Genomic DNA, 14,798 nt, shown 5'->3' with positions numbered 1-14,798 from the left:
CAAGTAAGAGCGCAGGCACGTTGTATGGAAGGGCATCGCACCATTGGTAACTTCGTAGGGGACTCAAGTAGCCTGAAGGGGACATCCCAGAATCAATACTTAATTTAACAAGTCCTTAGCTTGCAGAGACCCATTGCACACATGGCTTGGCCAGGTCTTCCTTGTCCTTCACCTTCCGAGTGCGGAATTAAAAAGGTAAGCACTATGTAGATAAAAGAACTCGAGTGTTCAATGCCAGAGAACACCCCATTTCCCTTTTGAATATCATTCGAGCAAGACTCGTACATACGTAGTTGGCGGACTCGACCACGTATAGTTCGCCTGGTGGGACCGATGCATCACGGTCGGGGCAGAGACAGCCTCGCGATATGTAGGTGCGTGTGCTGTCGCGACACTATCAACTGGAGCCGGTGGGCTCTTGCTCGCTTGCAAGGAAGCTGCCTCTGCATGAAGGCATGACTTAAGTCGATCATCATGTCGTCGCAAAGCAGCTGAGCTCATGGCGACCCGGGATCTCTTGATCAGGTGGCTCATTGTCAGTAATTATGTACATTATCCTTCGGGTTTTGTATGACCTACTCGGAACTACCGAATATAGATCGTCAGGACCCGGGTTATCCTTAACTTGAAAAGATCGTAGTCCCAATCGCAATCCCGCTTATTTATACTTCATCTTAAACTGTTTTCGGTCTTTCCTAATCTGCGTACACATGACACTGCTTTGCCTATAACCCGGACATCTGGCCCATATGAACCCTGGAGGAAATACTCAGCATCGGTGCCGATACCCGCCCCAAGCATACTCGGGCTGTAGTTTTATATTTCAGAATCCGATTCTGGTTATACTAGTGTGCTATGAAACTAGTTGGACATAAGCAGAATCAACGGCCGCCCTTGACATACGCTCTCTGCATACCGATGATAGACAATAAGATTAACTACCGACGCACTCGGTGGAATACTGGACACATACTATAATACATCCGAAGAGCTGAAATTAGAGTTTCTACTGGTAATGCTTGTTTTCAGCTCTGCCTAAAGGATCTACCCCGGGGCTAGTTTGCATAAGAAACACGGTAAGTTTATCTAAACATGATACAGACCAAAAATCTACTCGCCTTTTGAAACTGCCCGATCTCCTACGAGATCTGCAATTGCCAAGTCAGAGTCGTATGTAACTTGCGCTTGCGGCTGCCTTCGCAGTGATGCACATGATTAGGGACTCATGGAGAAGTAGATGTGTTAGTTGGACCTAGGAGTTTCGTCCAATACAACTCATCATCAGTTAATAGAAAGGTGAGCCGCCGCGCCCCGGAAGTCTGGCCCAAGAGGCTCCGGAGAGGAGTCAAGACTCGAATCCGAGCTGCCTGTGATAGTTTCCTCTACTCGCGAATATAACCCTAATATACTTACAATAGCTAACTGGACTACATGGTATAGACTACAAGTTTCAACTTTGGACTAGGCAAGATCGGCTTCATCTCCGCGCGCCGGTTTCAAGGGAAGAAGTGCAGGTGGGAAACATGAAGTCACACGAGATCCAACATTCTGGTCTTCCAAGTCCCGTTAGGAGGAAACCACTTTGTCATCGCATTTCACCAAGTGATCATCATACGCGTTTAGTCTTTCCCAGCATAACGCCCATAACCACTTAGAATGACCCTCCCATTCTCTGACCGTCACGCAGAGGAAATTCACCTCACGCTATTGCAGCAGCGGTGGGGAGATGATTGTCATCACTCTGTCGGCTCCATGAGTATCCCCTTTGCTAGTTATTCAGGCAAACTGCTGTGTCAATATCTGCAAGCATGCAGTTGTGTCTTGGTAGTAGGTCGGTAGCGAGTTCAGAAACCGGGTCACAACACCCCTTCATGCTTGCAGCAACATACTAGCAGGTGGGAGGTAGAAGTTCGTGAGCATGCACTGATGGGTTCCCATACAGCACACGGTAGAAGCAGTTGAAGACATTGTCAGGTGGGGGAGTTTGGCTGGGGCGGCACATCTGGTGAGCCATAACGCGAGTATCCTGACCTTAGGGGGGGCTCATAGAGAACAGAAATTTCCAGTAGAACAAAAGGGAGAAAACCCCCCTTGATTTTGATTTCCAGTGATAAAAGTGTGGCCTAATGATCCTTTAGTCCCTCGAAATATGAGGCTAGGAGGTGCCAGAAAAGTTACCACAGGGATTAAACTAGTCCCAGGCCTGTGTAATAAGCAGGCCTAGTCCGGTGCGTCTTAATCACGTTTAGGCGTATTGCTATTAGGTGACGTAGCAGCCGTAAAGGCCGGGCAAAGCACCTAGATGCGGGAAACTCTCGTGAGGTCGGCAGTACGGTTATAGAGGGTAACACCCCCCTATAATGCCCCCCTATTGTCAAGGGTTCGTAGAAATCTGACGAATAGAGACAATCCGCAGCCGACTGGGCTCAATGCGCTGGCTTTTCCACCCAGTGTCAAGTTCGGCGGTTCAACGCTCGCTAAGGGTGTTGGTGGCAGGCTGCAACTTGCAAGCCTGCTGCTTAAGGTACGAGCTACGCCCACCGGAGACGGTGCTGTCGGCTAAAGCCCTACGTAGGGAAGACCCGACGGGGCAGTGTGTATGATGTGGCTGGTAGTACGGAACTGGCTTGTGGCGGCCAAGCTTTCATAGCGACGTCGCTTTTTTGATCCTTCGATAAGTCGATGGGCTCCATGATGAACACATGTACCATCGGTAAGGACGTAGGATAGGCGTTGCGCGAGAACTATACGCGCGAGGGTCAACGTGAGGTGCGAGGGATTCTACAATGCTCTCACTACCGGAAGCTTCTTTAGCTGGGACAGGGTGGTTGCTGCGGCAGCCAAGCCAAGTTGTGCCGTCTCTACCTACTCCGTTGTCGAGTAAGCCAGGAAGTAGCACCTCATCATAGTCATAATCGGTCTGGCGCTGGAGCCCAAACATGGGACTGGAGGGATGATGGGCTATGAATGGAGAGAAAATACATATCTTGCACCCGGGGAAGGGATGCCCTGAAAATTCCGTCGGGAATACGTGAGCGGGAGGAATGGGCCGTTGTCAATCACTGTTGCTACATCCCACGGCCGATTGAAAGTTCTAGGAGCCATGTGAATGTCGCTAGAAAGAGTAGAGAGCAATTGGCTACGTCAGTGGGATAGAAATAGATTCGCAGTAATGTATATGCGGAATCTGTGATCGTTCTACAAGTAATAGCCTCGGAGATTTTGGTTGTATGAAGCCCGGTCTGGTGTGACTTTCACCAGATCATGGGGACTGCGGCTCGCGACTCACAATTGTGCTATCCTGAAAATTCGTTGAGAGGCTGGGAACATGGCTCGTGTTCAGAGGGCCATATAAATGAATGGATAAGTACTTGTATTAACAACTGGATTTACGCTACTCTCATGCTGGGGGCAGGAAGGAGGCGAAAAGGGCCCCTTGGATGGAAGCGTACATGACCATGAAGACGACGACGCCACCTCCAAATTTAGCAGTCGTATCCTGCTGGAGTTGGCCAGCAAGCCACCAATACCAAAGGGGGTACGCCGAGGCTATCCTAGTGATAATCTGGATGTGGTAGGTTGTGATTGCCAACATGGTGAGGATCACTTGCGACAGGGCCATGGCGCCCACAAACAGCGTCGTATCCAGTGGTAGCTGTAGAGCAGCTGACCTCGCCTCGGGCGCTATCATTCTTCGCCGAGGCAGAAGGGTTTCCAGGCCGGATTTCATTATCAGGAAGAGCACGGGGACTGACAAGAGGAAGAGCGGGATGTTACCTGGGGTCCAATATCGGAAAAGACCAACGTTCCTAAACGGACAGGTGAGCATAAAGCGCGCGACCTAACGAAGCCCGATCGGACTCGGACTTACCAGTACTTCTCCTGAACAAAGGTGTAAATGCTAGGCAGAATTTTCTGGCACCAGGGTCTTATGGTTGCCGCCCCGGAAGACTCGGTACAGAATTTTTGGTAAGCAAGGGTCTGTGGAACCAAGGAGCCCATGGCCACGGATATACCGCCAACCCCCAGCGCAGCCAAGCGCCGGACGTTGACCATGCACATGGACGTGGTAGCCAGACGGTGCAGCTCAGCCAGGGCGAATACAGCGAAGGACACGCCGCTCAGCAATCCATTACTGCGGAACAGGGTGGCCAGGCCAAACACGATGCCCGAACTCACGATGGCCGCATCCTTCCGGATGGACCGGGAGTGCCCGAGACATCCATGTGCCAAGAGCAGGTAGCCCAGAAAAGAGAGCAGGGCAAAAGGGCTTTCCTGGTAAGGGGCTGACAGGAAAATGCCGGCCGGGGACACGATGTGCAGCAGAGCCGCCACAAGCGAGGTCTTGGGGTCTTTCCAGATCCTCAGTCCTAGACGGTACAGCACAAGAACCGACAGCAAGTGTGATGCGTGAGCGATGCAGATGCCGACTAGAGATTCCCATTGGCTGGTTGGCTCAATCCCAAGATATGCGAATGCTGAGGAACCAAGCAGTAAGCAAAAAAGTCAGCAATCTCATGAGTTCGTGTCATTGTGTTGTGGAATGCACGAGAGCCGAGGAGAATAATGAATGGGGAGGGGACGACTTACATTGGATGACGGTCGAGATGAGGAAGGGCATGCCGGAGCCAAAAGCCCATTCCTGCTCGAAAAGGTAGCCTCGGCGGGCATTTTGGACGAAGTAGATGGCGTCCCAGCGAGTCAACTTGGTACCCAGGTCGAGGGCGGACTCGTTGAAGTCTAGGGCGCGCTGGGACAAGAGGGTGGTGGAGGTGTCGTAGGGCGGGCCGCCGAGGCTACTGCCGACGACCACCAGCAGCAGGATGGACTTCCATATTACAAAGGCGCGGACCAAGGTTTGGCTGTGGTGTCGCTCGCTATGGCCGGATGAGATGAGCATGGCGCCAGGAAGGCCCTGAATCGACTCAGAATGGGCTCGCTCTTTTGTCGAGCAATTGCCGATGCCGCGCGATCAGATGGGATGGACAGATGGATCGATCTATTGATTGACCCGAAAACGAATCGAGTCGAGTCGCGGTGTAGGTTATCCTTTTCCTTGTTGCTTGTAAGTAGCTGGAGCGGCCGGCAACAGCCTCGTGCAGTAGAGCAGGCATAGCAGGCCAGGCCTGCACAGCTAGCCTGGAAATAGTGCAGGCCTGGCGGGGGTCTCACACTATCACAACTAGCAACATACCCACTAAAAAAACAGAACAGCTAGAAACGTGGAAGACCCCCCACTCCGGTACTTGACGTGCTTGACACATGGGCCTGGACCCACGCAAAAAGCTACATTACCAGCCTACAAATGCTCTATTGAGATGTCAGGAATCTGGTCAATTACCAGAATTGGCTCTGAATGCGGGTGGCTGTGTTAGAGTATATGTAGATTGATGAAACCAAGGGGTGCTATTCCTGGACGGACTGGTTCGCAGCAAGGCGGATATCGGTGGAGGCTCTGAGCTCCTCCATCTGGAAAGGAGAGAGAGGGAGAGAGGCAAGGGCATCAATGATGGATTTGATGTCATCACTTGGGACTACGTTGCCTTGTATATGTCAATAGGTAGGACTTGAGATGAACCACATAGGCTCCATGCTCCATTCTAGGACAGCTGTTCCAGCACTGCACAATGACTTGGCCGCCTGTACTCCGTAAGCTGCACAAGTTACACCTCGGCCTGTCGGCAGTATGAATGTATGCATGTGTTGCGTATCCGTACATGCATATTTGATGTACATAGTGCTTATGGTAGGTTATGTAATAGTGCCTCCTCCTGATATGTACTCCCCTGCAGGGAAAGACTCGATTGCAGACGGGTTTCGGACTTTTCACTGTTCAGGCCTTGTGCCCCTTGAAGTGGGGGGAACGGCTGACTTGATGGATGTGGTTAGCAGCAAGGCCAAAAATGAAGCCCTTGACCATGACTGTGGATTTAGAACGAGGGTCACGCGTTTTCTAGAAGACTATTTGCTGCCCGCTACTTGTTCGGCCAGGTCGACGACGGCACAGTCTCTGGGATTCCATACTCTCGGCAGCCGGCGCAACTCAAGAGACCAGAGCTGACTGATCAGCGCTCGCCGACCAGAACAGCCTTTGCGAAACACCCGAATTACAGTCCGATTCCCCGACTATGCTCTGTGAAATTGGTGAGATGATACAAGAAACCAGGGAAGGTTCACCAAGACGAGAGCCGTCCGCCCCGAAACAAGTTTTGTAGTCGAGCAGAAACGATTTGATTGACAACAAGATGCCGAGATGAAATCGCCTTCTCTTCTGGCTTCCAAGTCCACGGTTCGACGCGGATAGTTGAATTAATACCATTGGTTTCCCTTTTGTCCCCCGTTGTATCATAAGAAACCATATCTCGCGACTCAGACTCGAGCGAAACGGCTCCGCGACGAACGTGCCAAATCATTCACAAGTTCGGCTGAGTTCATGCTTGGTACGTACAATCCATGACGCTTTCCCGTCCATCATACATAGCAATGGTTGCGCAAAGCAGGCTACAGGCTACAGCCAGCTACCTACCGCACCGCCCTTGCCCCGCCGTAAAAGCTATCAACCCAACACCATCAATACGACTACGAATTGAAGCTATGGAACACTAACCTGCAGACTGCAGACCTAATACGCAGCTCGTATCAACTATCCATCCGCTACTGGAATTCCTCAACCTCGAGAACGAGGAGAGCCAGCCACGCACATTGCACAATCAAGATTACCAAATAGCCATGGTGTGGTGACGATGTAGTGGTGTTTGATGAGCCTGCACCCAACGACGTGCTCAGCAATCTCGGCTGTTCATACATGGCATTTTGCATGTTGATCAGCGATTCCTCTCGAATATAACGGTCAGCTCAACTAATAACTGCTTGCCCCCTTGCCCCCCTCTCGGCTTATTCGGGTTACTGGCATTGGGCAAGAACCCGGGACCAGCCATTCCTAATAAAAGTCTGCGCGCGTGGGAACGAAAGCGATTCGCTGCTTTATTGACTGCGCTGCACTACTCACTGCAGCACTCCTCACTGCAGGAGTCGCTGGCATCGCCCCCACCAAGGTTAGGTTAGTTTGGACCGCCGGCCCTGTTGGTTTTTGTCTATTATGAGCCCACGAACCAACCACATATCCAGCCACTCTTTCTCACCGTCGCACGCATTGCACGTATCGCACATGCTATCAATCTATGATCTACGACGACCACTGCTGCCACAGCTGCGGGCGAGAGTCATTCGCACCGTAGGCCAGAAACATCTTCGGAACTTTATATCGTCAAATACGACTCCCGCTTGGTACCCTCGATCACATATAAGGTTGAGTTGAGGGGAAATATCTGAGTTCCGGCCAATAGGAAACTTCGCTTGCTTGGGGCTCACCGGCAGTCTGGACTCTGGCCATCATCATCCCATTGCCCTTCCGGCTTATATTATCAAACACGCCGCAAACGTGGACGGACGCTTGACAGTGATAGTCTCCTTTCTCCAAATTCACACGAGGGCGGTTGCTCGACTGGGCCGTCGGCTGGTTTTCCACAGTAAAGGTATGTATATGCAGCACTCAACTACTGCCATTGCGCATCATTTCATCTCACCGCTCCCATCAATTCCAACGTCCTCTCCGGAGTCGACCTATATGCAGAGTCTATGTGCATATATATATGTGTGTGTGCGCATACCTGCTTATTTTCGTGGTGTGCGTGCTTTGCTTAGGGTCTCATAGGCTGCCATCAAATATACCTGACCAACCAACCAACCCGCTTACACAGCCATAGCTCAAGCACTCGAAACCCCCCAAAATCTCCATCTCGCTTATCACCACCACCTGCAAGCCTCCCACACTCCCACGCTGGCCGGCCACAGTGCCGACTGACCGAACCCTGGTTTTCTTTTTCTGTCCCAATTGTCCTGTACGACGACGTTCGTCGCGCTCAGCTGCTCTCTCATCTCACTTTGGCCATCTTGCTTCCTTCTTACCTACTTTTTGTTCTCCCTCCACTGACCGGGTGTTTACGCACCACCCTGCTATCAAACGTATCGCTGCGTCGCATGCCATTGAGCTCTGCTTTGCATGAGCATTGAAAGACCAGCATCCCAGCACAGCAAGAACAGCGGGCCTCAATCTCCACCCATTCCGCCTTACGGCTTGGTGATCTAGCCCCTAATTTCAGCTGGTTCCTGGATTTGACCCCATCATCGGCACGGGCTGACATCAGCTCCTACCAAAAAGAACGAACTCAGCCTCAAATGTCACATACCCATCCCCGTCCGTTCGACTACTACGCTCCTTGTTGACAGGCGCCCGACTTTGCTCTATTACATATCGGTCTTCGATTCTAGCTGTCGTGTGAAACTGGCTTTCCGACTTACATTCATTCACACACACTAGTGCCGCCTCTTTGCATGTGAGCCGCCATCGCCATCTTCAAAGTCAAAACCCCATGCTCTAGTCAAAATCGATTACGAGGGGGTGCGCTGGACTAATCGACCCTGGGATCTGGAGTGGCCGTCTTACTCCACGAAGGCCATCGGGCTCCACCACCAGTCGACACATACCATATTTATTATACTTCCTACATGTATCATTACGCCTTCCATTGCTAGCAGCCGTAACAGCCGGATCGACGTCGTGACTTCGCCGGGAAGCCGCCATTCTGCTGGACGGGACAGCTAGCACACGCCATTTGCGCCTGTTTTGCTGCCAACATGTTTATCCACTCGGGAGCAAGCCTCCACGGTCATGAATACTCGAATAAATCATCACAATCAGCTGGGCAAGCCGGCGCTCGACGCAATCATTTGCTCCGATCAACATTTACTTCACCTGTGAATCGACCATCTACTATATCTCACAACGCGGAATCCCCGTTCCCGCCGCCCCCTCCCAGGCCTATCTCTTCCGCTTCTACCGCGGCAGGAGCTCCCTCTCCCTCAATTCTGCGTATTAACGGAAGACCCATTGCTCGAAGGGCACCCAGTACTCCTGAGCCGGTCGTCAGGTTCCAGGAGCCTGCAGCAGATCGACCACCTGCGGTGAATCGAGCATCTACTATCTCGTACAAGGCAGATTCTCAATCCCCACCACCGCCACCGCTCCTTCCCAGACCTATCTCTTCAGCTGCTACCCATACAGCAACTAGCTCTCCTTCTCTTACCCGCAGCAAAGGAAGGCCGCTACTTTCCAGAAGGGCCTCTGGCACTCCCGAACCTGCAGTCAAATTCCATGAGCCCGCGGCGGAGCATGAGCTTCGCGCCGGCAGCAGAGACGAAACGATGAGCGGAGATGAAGGGTCAGTCTACATCTCGGACAGCGAAACGAGCCGTGCCGGATCCTCGGTCCGCCGCGCCCGTAGGATGTCGTCGAGGAGTAGTACAACTTACCTACTGGCGCAGCCTGCCCCGAAACTAAACCAGCGATTATTACATATACGCCCCCAATTACTTCTTCAGACACAAGAAGTGTCCGCCGACAGGCGTCCGAAACCTACCATCAATGTGTATCCTTCCTCGGCTATAGCGCATTCGGCGCTCGTGACGCCCCTATTCAAACGGTTCCCCAGGCTGGCAAGGATCAAGAGGGAGCTGAGCGTGGGTGACATCATGCTGTTCAGAAGCGAAGACTTGAGTGCCCCGGCAAAAGAGCCCCTGGACGAAGACGACGAAGATAGCATCAACAAGCGGGATTTGGTGGCGATCCTAAGCCCGCTAGGCCGGGATATGGCCGAGATTGTCCTCTCTGACGGAACCGTTTGGACGGCCAAGCCGCGCGTCCAAGGCGGTGTGGTCTCATACGACTTCACGACCGAGGATGATCTTGGCAGGGTGACGACTGCTCGCTGGGCCCGTCGCAAGGCCACAACAAGCAAACCCGCCGCAGCTACAGCTCCAACATCACCGAACTCGCCATCCAGCTCTCCGGAACACCGATTTACCTTCAGCATGATCGATCCTTCATGTAGGCGACACCCAATTATGGCAACACTGAGGCCCAACCAGCTGGAGGTCCAGGATATGTATACTACCGTCTCTCAGTCGGCGGGGCGGTATCCCCCGACCTCGTCCGTTCTCGGCTCCCCAGCGTCGTCCACGGGCGCGAAAGATGTCCCGCCTCCCGAACGGACAGTGCAACCTGTCGAAGAGTGGCAGAAGAGCCTGATCCAAGTCACGGCGCTCTGGGTTGTGCTTCACCAGGGGTGGGTCCCGCAATTCCGGCCCATGAATATCGAGTGTCTAGCGGCTGCCGGCACGAACAACCCGTCCAAGGTCTCGCAGCAGACGCGTAGTTTTTCGTTTGGTAGCGGTGGCGTCAGCAGCAGCCAGAGCGGCCAGACGAGCAGAGGCAGCAACCCCCTGCACCGCATCACCCGGAGAGTGGGCACCACCGGCGGCCAGTGCTATGGCGAACGGGAATCGAAGACCGACGTTCTGGGCGCGCTGCCTAGGAGGGCTACGTCCACCGGCGCAGCGTACATGCAGAAGCGTAACGCGCAGAATCGACTGTCCCTGCCGTCTAGCGAGGACAGCGAGCGGCAGCGACCTGGCCCGAGTCCGAGTATAAGTCCTTTCAGTGGTGGCGGAGATTGGACTGGGGCAAGCCTGACGAACCAATCTCGTGCACAACAGCCACGGCCCAACAGCGTAGTCATGGCTAAGCACCCTGCGTTAAACAACGACTTCTCGTCCTATCCGTCGCCCGTCGGCGCAGCGGGCGCCGCCTCTTTAGCCCCCGAACCGCTCCCTCCGGCTCCGGGCCACCGGCGCGTCGTGTCGGAATACTACCACAGCACGCCCTGGAGAGTGACGTCACCGCTCGGATTGGATGAGGAGGGGGAGGAAGTGAAAGACCCGTTCGAACAGCACGCGAGCGGCTTTAAGCAACCGGTCGTCGTAAACGATTCGGGCGCGGAAGACGGTAACAGCAGCTGCGGCCGGCCCAGGACTCCGCGGAGACGCAGCATGCTCAATTGGTTCACGAGGTTGCGAGGCCAGTAGGATCGGTTCTTTCGCGGAAGAACTTCTTCCAAACAACAACAACAAAAATAAGAAAAGCAGCCTTGAAAAAGAAAGGGGATGATTATGCTCTTCAGTACAGTAACTAAGTACTTGTACGGTTACAGACCGGCGAAGGAAAGGGGTGGGCGTGTTTGGATATGCGGCTATCAGCTGTACATTACATCCCTCAGATGGCACGAGTAGCGAGTGGTTGGGATTCATCATTACGATGGTTAGGCATGACAAGCCAGGAATTGCGGCTGTAGTAGAATCGAATGAAACATTATTATTAAGCCAACTTGGTTTTCCCGAGCCCTTGGGGCGTGACCGCGTAACGCAAATGCATCAACGTCGATCCTTTGGCTGATGACTCTTCCGGTGTGGGGGCCAACACCGCACCGTTATTGCGGGCGAGGAATGCAGATCTCATTGTGCCATATGTCGGTCAGCACACCCGTGTAAACCTCGGGCCCGGGGGGTAAGAATGCAGCCAATCATAGAAGCAGCGAGATATTCTCCGTCCGGGCTAAGGCCGGTGTTCTCCCGTGCGGGGCAGAGATGGGCTTTACCGGTTGAGGGATCCGAATTCACCGCTAACTGCGGAAAAGTGCGGGAAAAGCCCCAGCTCTGGTTGGTTGGTCTGCTACACCTGGTTTGCTTGGGCTGGCATGTTAATCTGGGGCAAGGGCTGGACTGGATCGAGGCCTGGGTAGCACGTCAATCTGCTAATATGTAAGATCCGTACAAGTTCGAGCACGGCATCGGGTTGGAACTGCTTGGTATGATTGTCATGTTATTGACTCACTTGTAAAGGACATCTATAAGAATATCGACATCCGGCCTCTATATGAGGACAATATCGAAGCCAGAGTGCGGTGCTCTTTTAACTCTTGCCTCGTTTCATTCACTCGCGGCCAGACTGATACCTGATCTTGCTTGTGACCTCGAAATATACTGACCCGAACTCCTGGTTTAGGTGCCTCTCATACCGTTAATCTTTTTTCGAGAAGATGGCGACCTACACCACCACCACCGCCGGCTCATCGACCGCCGTCATGGAGATGCATGACATTCGCGCGCCTCACTCCAAGCTCGAGGCCCAGCTCCCGGAGGAGTCTCCTCAGGACGGCCCGAGCTCACCGCCGCCGACGGCGGCCGAGATGATCCAGCGCTGGAATTACCCCAAGAGCAATGTGCCCAAGATCGCAGCTTGCTTCTGGTCCTTTGTCGTGATGGGTGCCAATGATGCTGCCTATGGTGTAAGCAACATAACTTTCGCCCACTCTGCTGTTGTTATATTCTGTCTCATCAGGCTGATCACGATGAGGATGATAATGATGATGGGTAATTGACTAACAAATACCCGAGTATTGTATATAGGCCTTGATTCACTATGTAAGTAAGCCCCAGTTAGCTGTTGCTGTCTCGGTCAACTGGCCAGGCCTTGGCTAGAGGGACCTCATGAAAGGCGATGCAGTGAGTGCGTCTGTTAATTTGCCAGATCGAGCAATACTACCATCTTACGTATACAATCGTCTCGCTGATTTTCCTCTCGCCGTTCGTCGGCTACACGGCCTCGGCGCTCCTGAACAACTTCCTCCACGGGTCCGTCGGGCAGCGGGGCGTGGCCGGGATCGCGTCGGGATGCCACATGTTGGCTTATATCATCGTAAGTCTCGTTTCTTTCTTACCACTTTCGATCGCCTCTGGAGACGTAAGAAGGGGCATGGCAAGCACTCAGTGTGGGCAGTAAGTCTTAGCAGTAAGTAAGCTATGCTGATAAAACACGCTCACAATAAGATCGCCCTCCATCCGCCATACCCGGTCATGGTCATCGTCTTCATGATTGCCGGCTTCGGGAACGGCCTTGCGGACGCGGCGTGGAACGCGTGGGTCGGCAACCTCGACCGCGCCAACGAGATGCTGGGGTTCCTGCACGGCTTTTACGGGCTCGGCGCCGTGCTCTCGCCCCTGATCGCAACTAACATGGTAGCCAACGCCAAGTTGCCGTGGTACACGTTCTACTACATCATGGTAAGCTTTTCTTTCTTCTTTTTCTCTTCTTCAGCTTCTATCCTCCCGCGGTAAGCCCTTGCCTGTCTGAATCTGAGTGTGAGTGTCATACACAGATCGGCCTGGCCGGCCTCGAAATCTTCACCTCGGTCGCCGGTTTCTGGACGTCGACCGCTGCGGCCTACCACGCGTCGATCTCCCGGCAGCATGGCGAAGAGGAGGGCCCGCGGGGCAGCCTGCACGAGGCGCTGATCAGGCGGCCGTCGGCGCGCGTCACCTGGCTCTGCGCGCTGTTCCTGCTGGGCTACGTCGGCATCGAGGTCGCGCTCGGCGGCTGGATCGTCGTCTTCATGATCCAGGTCCGCCGGGGCGCCGAGTTCGCCAGCGGCATGACCGCCATGGGGTTCTGGCTCGGCATCACGGTCGGGCGCGTGGTGCTGGGGTTCGTAACGCCGCGGTTGGGGAGAAGCTGGCGATTACTGTGAGTCTGTCTTTTGTCTCCCCCCCCCCCTTTACTACCTACACTATCGGTACTACATAATTACAACCTGATATGAATCGGATCGAATCTGACGCACGCGACCTGACCCGACCTGACCTACCTGTACGTAATATAGATCTACCTGCCCATCGTCATGGGCCTCGAGCTACTCTTCTGGCTCGTGCCCAAGTTCATCGTCTCGGCCGTGGCCGTGGGCCTGCAGGGCTTCTTCCTGGGCCCGCTCTTCCCGGCCGCCGTCGTGGCCATGTCGAAGCTGCTACCGCGGCACCTGCACGTGGGCGCCATCGGGTTCGCGGCCGCGTTCGGCGGCAGCGGCGCCGCCGTGCTGCCGTTCGCCGTGGGGGCTGTCGCGCAGGCGCGCGGGGTCCAGGTGCTGCAGCCGATCATCCTGGCGCTGCTCGGTGTCATCCTGCTGCTCTGGCTCGGGCTGCCGGAGTTTGACGCGAAGAAGGAGGAGTGAAAACTACGGTACTTAGGTGGTAAGCTCCCGCCCGAGACGCGACGGCTTGTGAGCCTTTGGAAACTAGTTGGGATTGGGTTGGATTGGAGGGAGATGTGGAAATGAAAGGCCGGCGGTGCAGATAGGTGGTCCAGGCAGATATATCGGGGGAGTCAATAGGTGTAGGGCCGGGTCAATAACATGTATATATATCCCAAGGTATAAATGGTGGCGTGTTAATTACACTATGCTACTGCCACATACCCATTACTCGATCTTATACCCTGGCCTGTCAAGCAGCGGTTTTATGACATGAGCTGTCTTGGCTGTGCAAGGCTTTGACCCTAAGGGCATCATGGTAACAATCCCATTGCTTGACTCGGACCGATCCGATAGACGACGATCCATGGGATCTGAGCGTTTGGCCGGTTCGAGGCTACCTACCTACCAAGCAAGACCTATGGGTTTCATTGAAGGAACGCCTGGTGCGCCGGGCGTTGTCAAGGTTATCTGATTACGCGAGCCATGGTGTACGACATTGAAGGAAATCGATGGAAACATAGATAGGATAAACCAGGTGATCACCCGCTTATTGATTACCTAGGTAGTCGCGGATGAAGGCAACCTCTTTGATTACGTAGTTGTAGGATGACTGTTGGTGCTGCCTTATCTGCCTGCGGTATAGATGATTAACCCAAAGCGAATGTGGCAATGACGACAGCTAAGGCTTGTTAATTGTATTGGCTGTCCCTACCTGTTGCGTGGTGTTTCTAGCCAATTGTAGAGCTATGCTCGGAGATTATGGTGCTATTTACATGGACATTGTACGCACAGTTTAGACTGCGTGATGTGGGATCTTCT

General features: G+C 53.6%; 3 protein-coding genes across 3 annotated transcripts; 2 read left to right on the top strand and 1 right to left on the bottom strand.

The window, feature by feature from the left end:
- Nucleotides 1-3,400: 3,400 nt before the first annotated feature.
- On the bottom strand, nucleotides 3,401-4,900 carry PG994_005285 (GPI mannosyltransferase 2; the record flags this gene model as incomplete). Its single annotated transcript, XM_066856694.1, has 3 exons — nucleotides 3,401-3,809; nucleotides 3,872-4,478; nucleotides 4,591-4,900. The coding sequence occupies 3 exons, from the start codon at nucleotides 4,898-4,900 to the stop codon at nucleotides 3,401-3,403; spliced, it is 1,326 nt and encodes a 441-aa protein (XP_066715963.1).
- A 4,364-nt stretch (nucleotides 4,901-9,264) lies between these two features.
- On the top strand, nucleotides 9,265-10,983 carry PG994_005284 (uncharacterized protein; the record flags this gene model as incomplete). Its single annotated transcript, XM_066856693.1, has 1 exon — nucleotides 9,265-10,983. The coding sequence occupies one exon, from the start codon at nucleotides 9,265-9,267 to the stop codon at nucleotides 10,981-10,983; it is 1,719 nt and encodes a 572-aa protein (XP_066715962.1).
- Nucleotides 10,984-11,993: 1,010 nt separating this feature from the next.
- PG994_005283 (uncharacterized protein) lies at nucleotides 11,994-13,958 on the top strand (the record flags this gene model as incomplete). Its single annotated transcript, XM_066856692.1, has 6 exons — nucleotides 11,994-12,242; nucleotides 12,485-12,652; nucleotides 12,706-12,732; nucleotides 12,784-13,017; nucleotides 13,113-13,418; nucleotides 13,614-13,958. 6 exons carry the CDS (start codon nucleotides 11,994-11,996, stop codon nucleotides 13,956-13,958), a joined length of 1,329 nt encoding a protein of 442 aa, XP_066715961.1.
- Nucleotides 13,959-14,798: the final 840 nt, after the last annotated feature.

The sequence above is a fragment of the Apiospora phragmitis genome (genome assembly GCF_038363925.1).
Source record: "Apiospora phragmitis strain CBS 135458 chromosome Unknown utg000006l:1.0-5683423.0:1.0-5690449.0, whole genome shotgun sequence".
NCBI lineage: Eukaryota > Fungi > Ascomycota > Sordariomycetes > Amphisphaeriales > Apiosporaceae > Apiospora > Apiospora phragmitis.
This window is presented reverse-complemented; position numbering and strand designations above follow the sequence as displayed.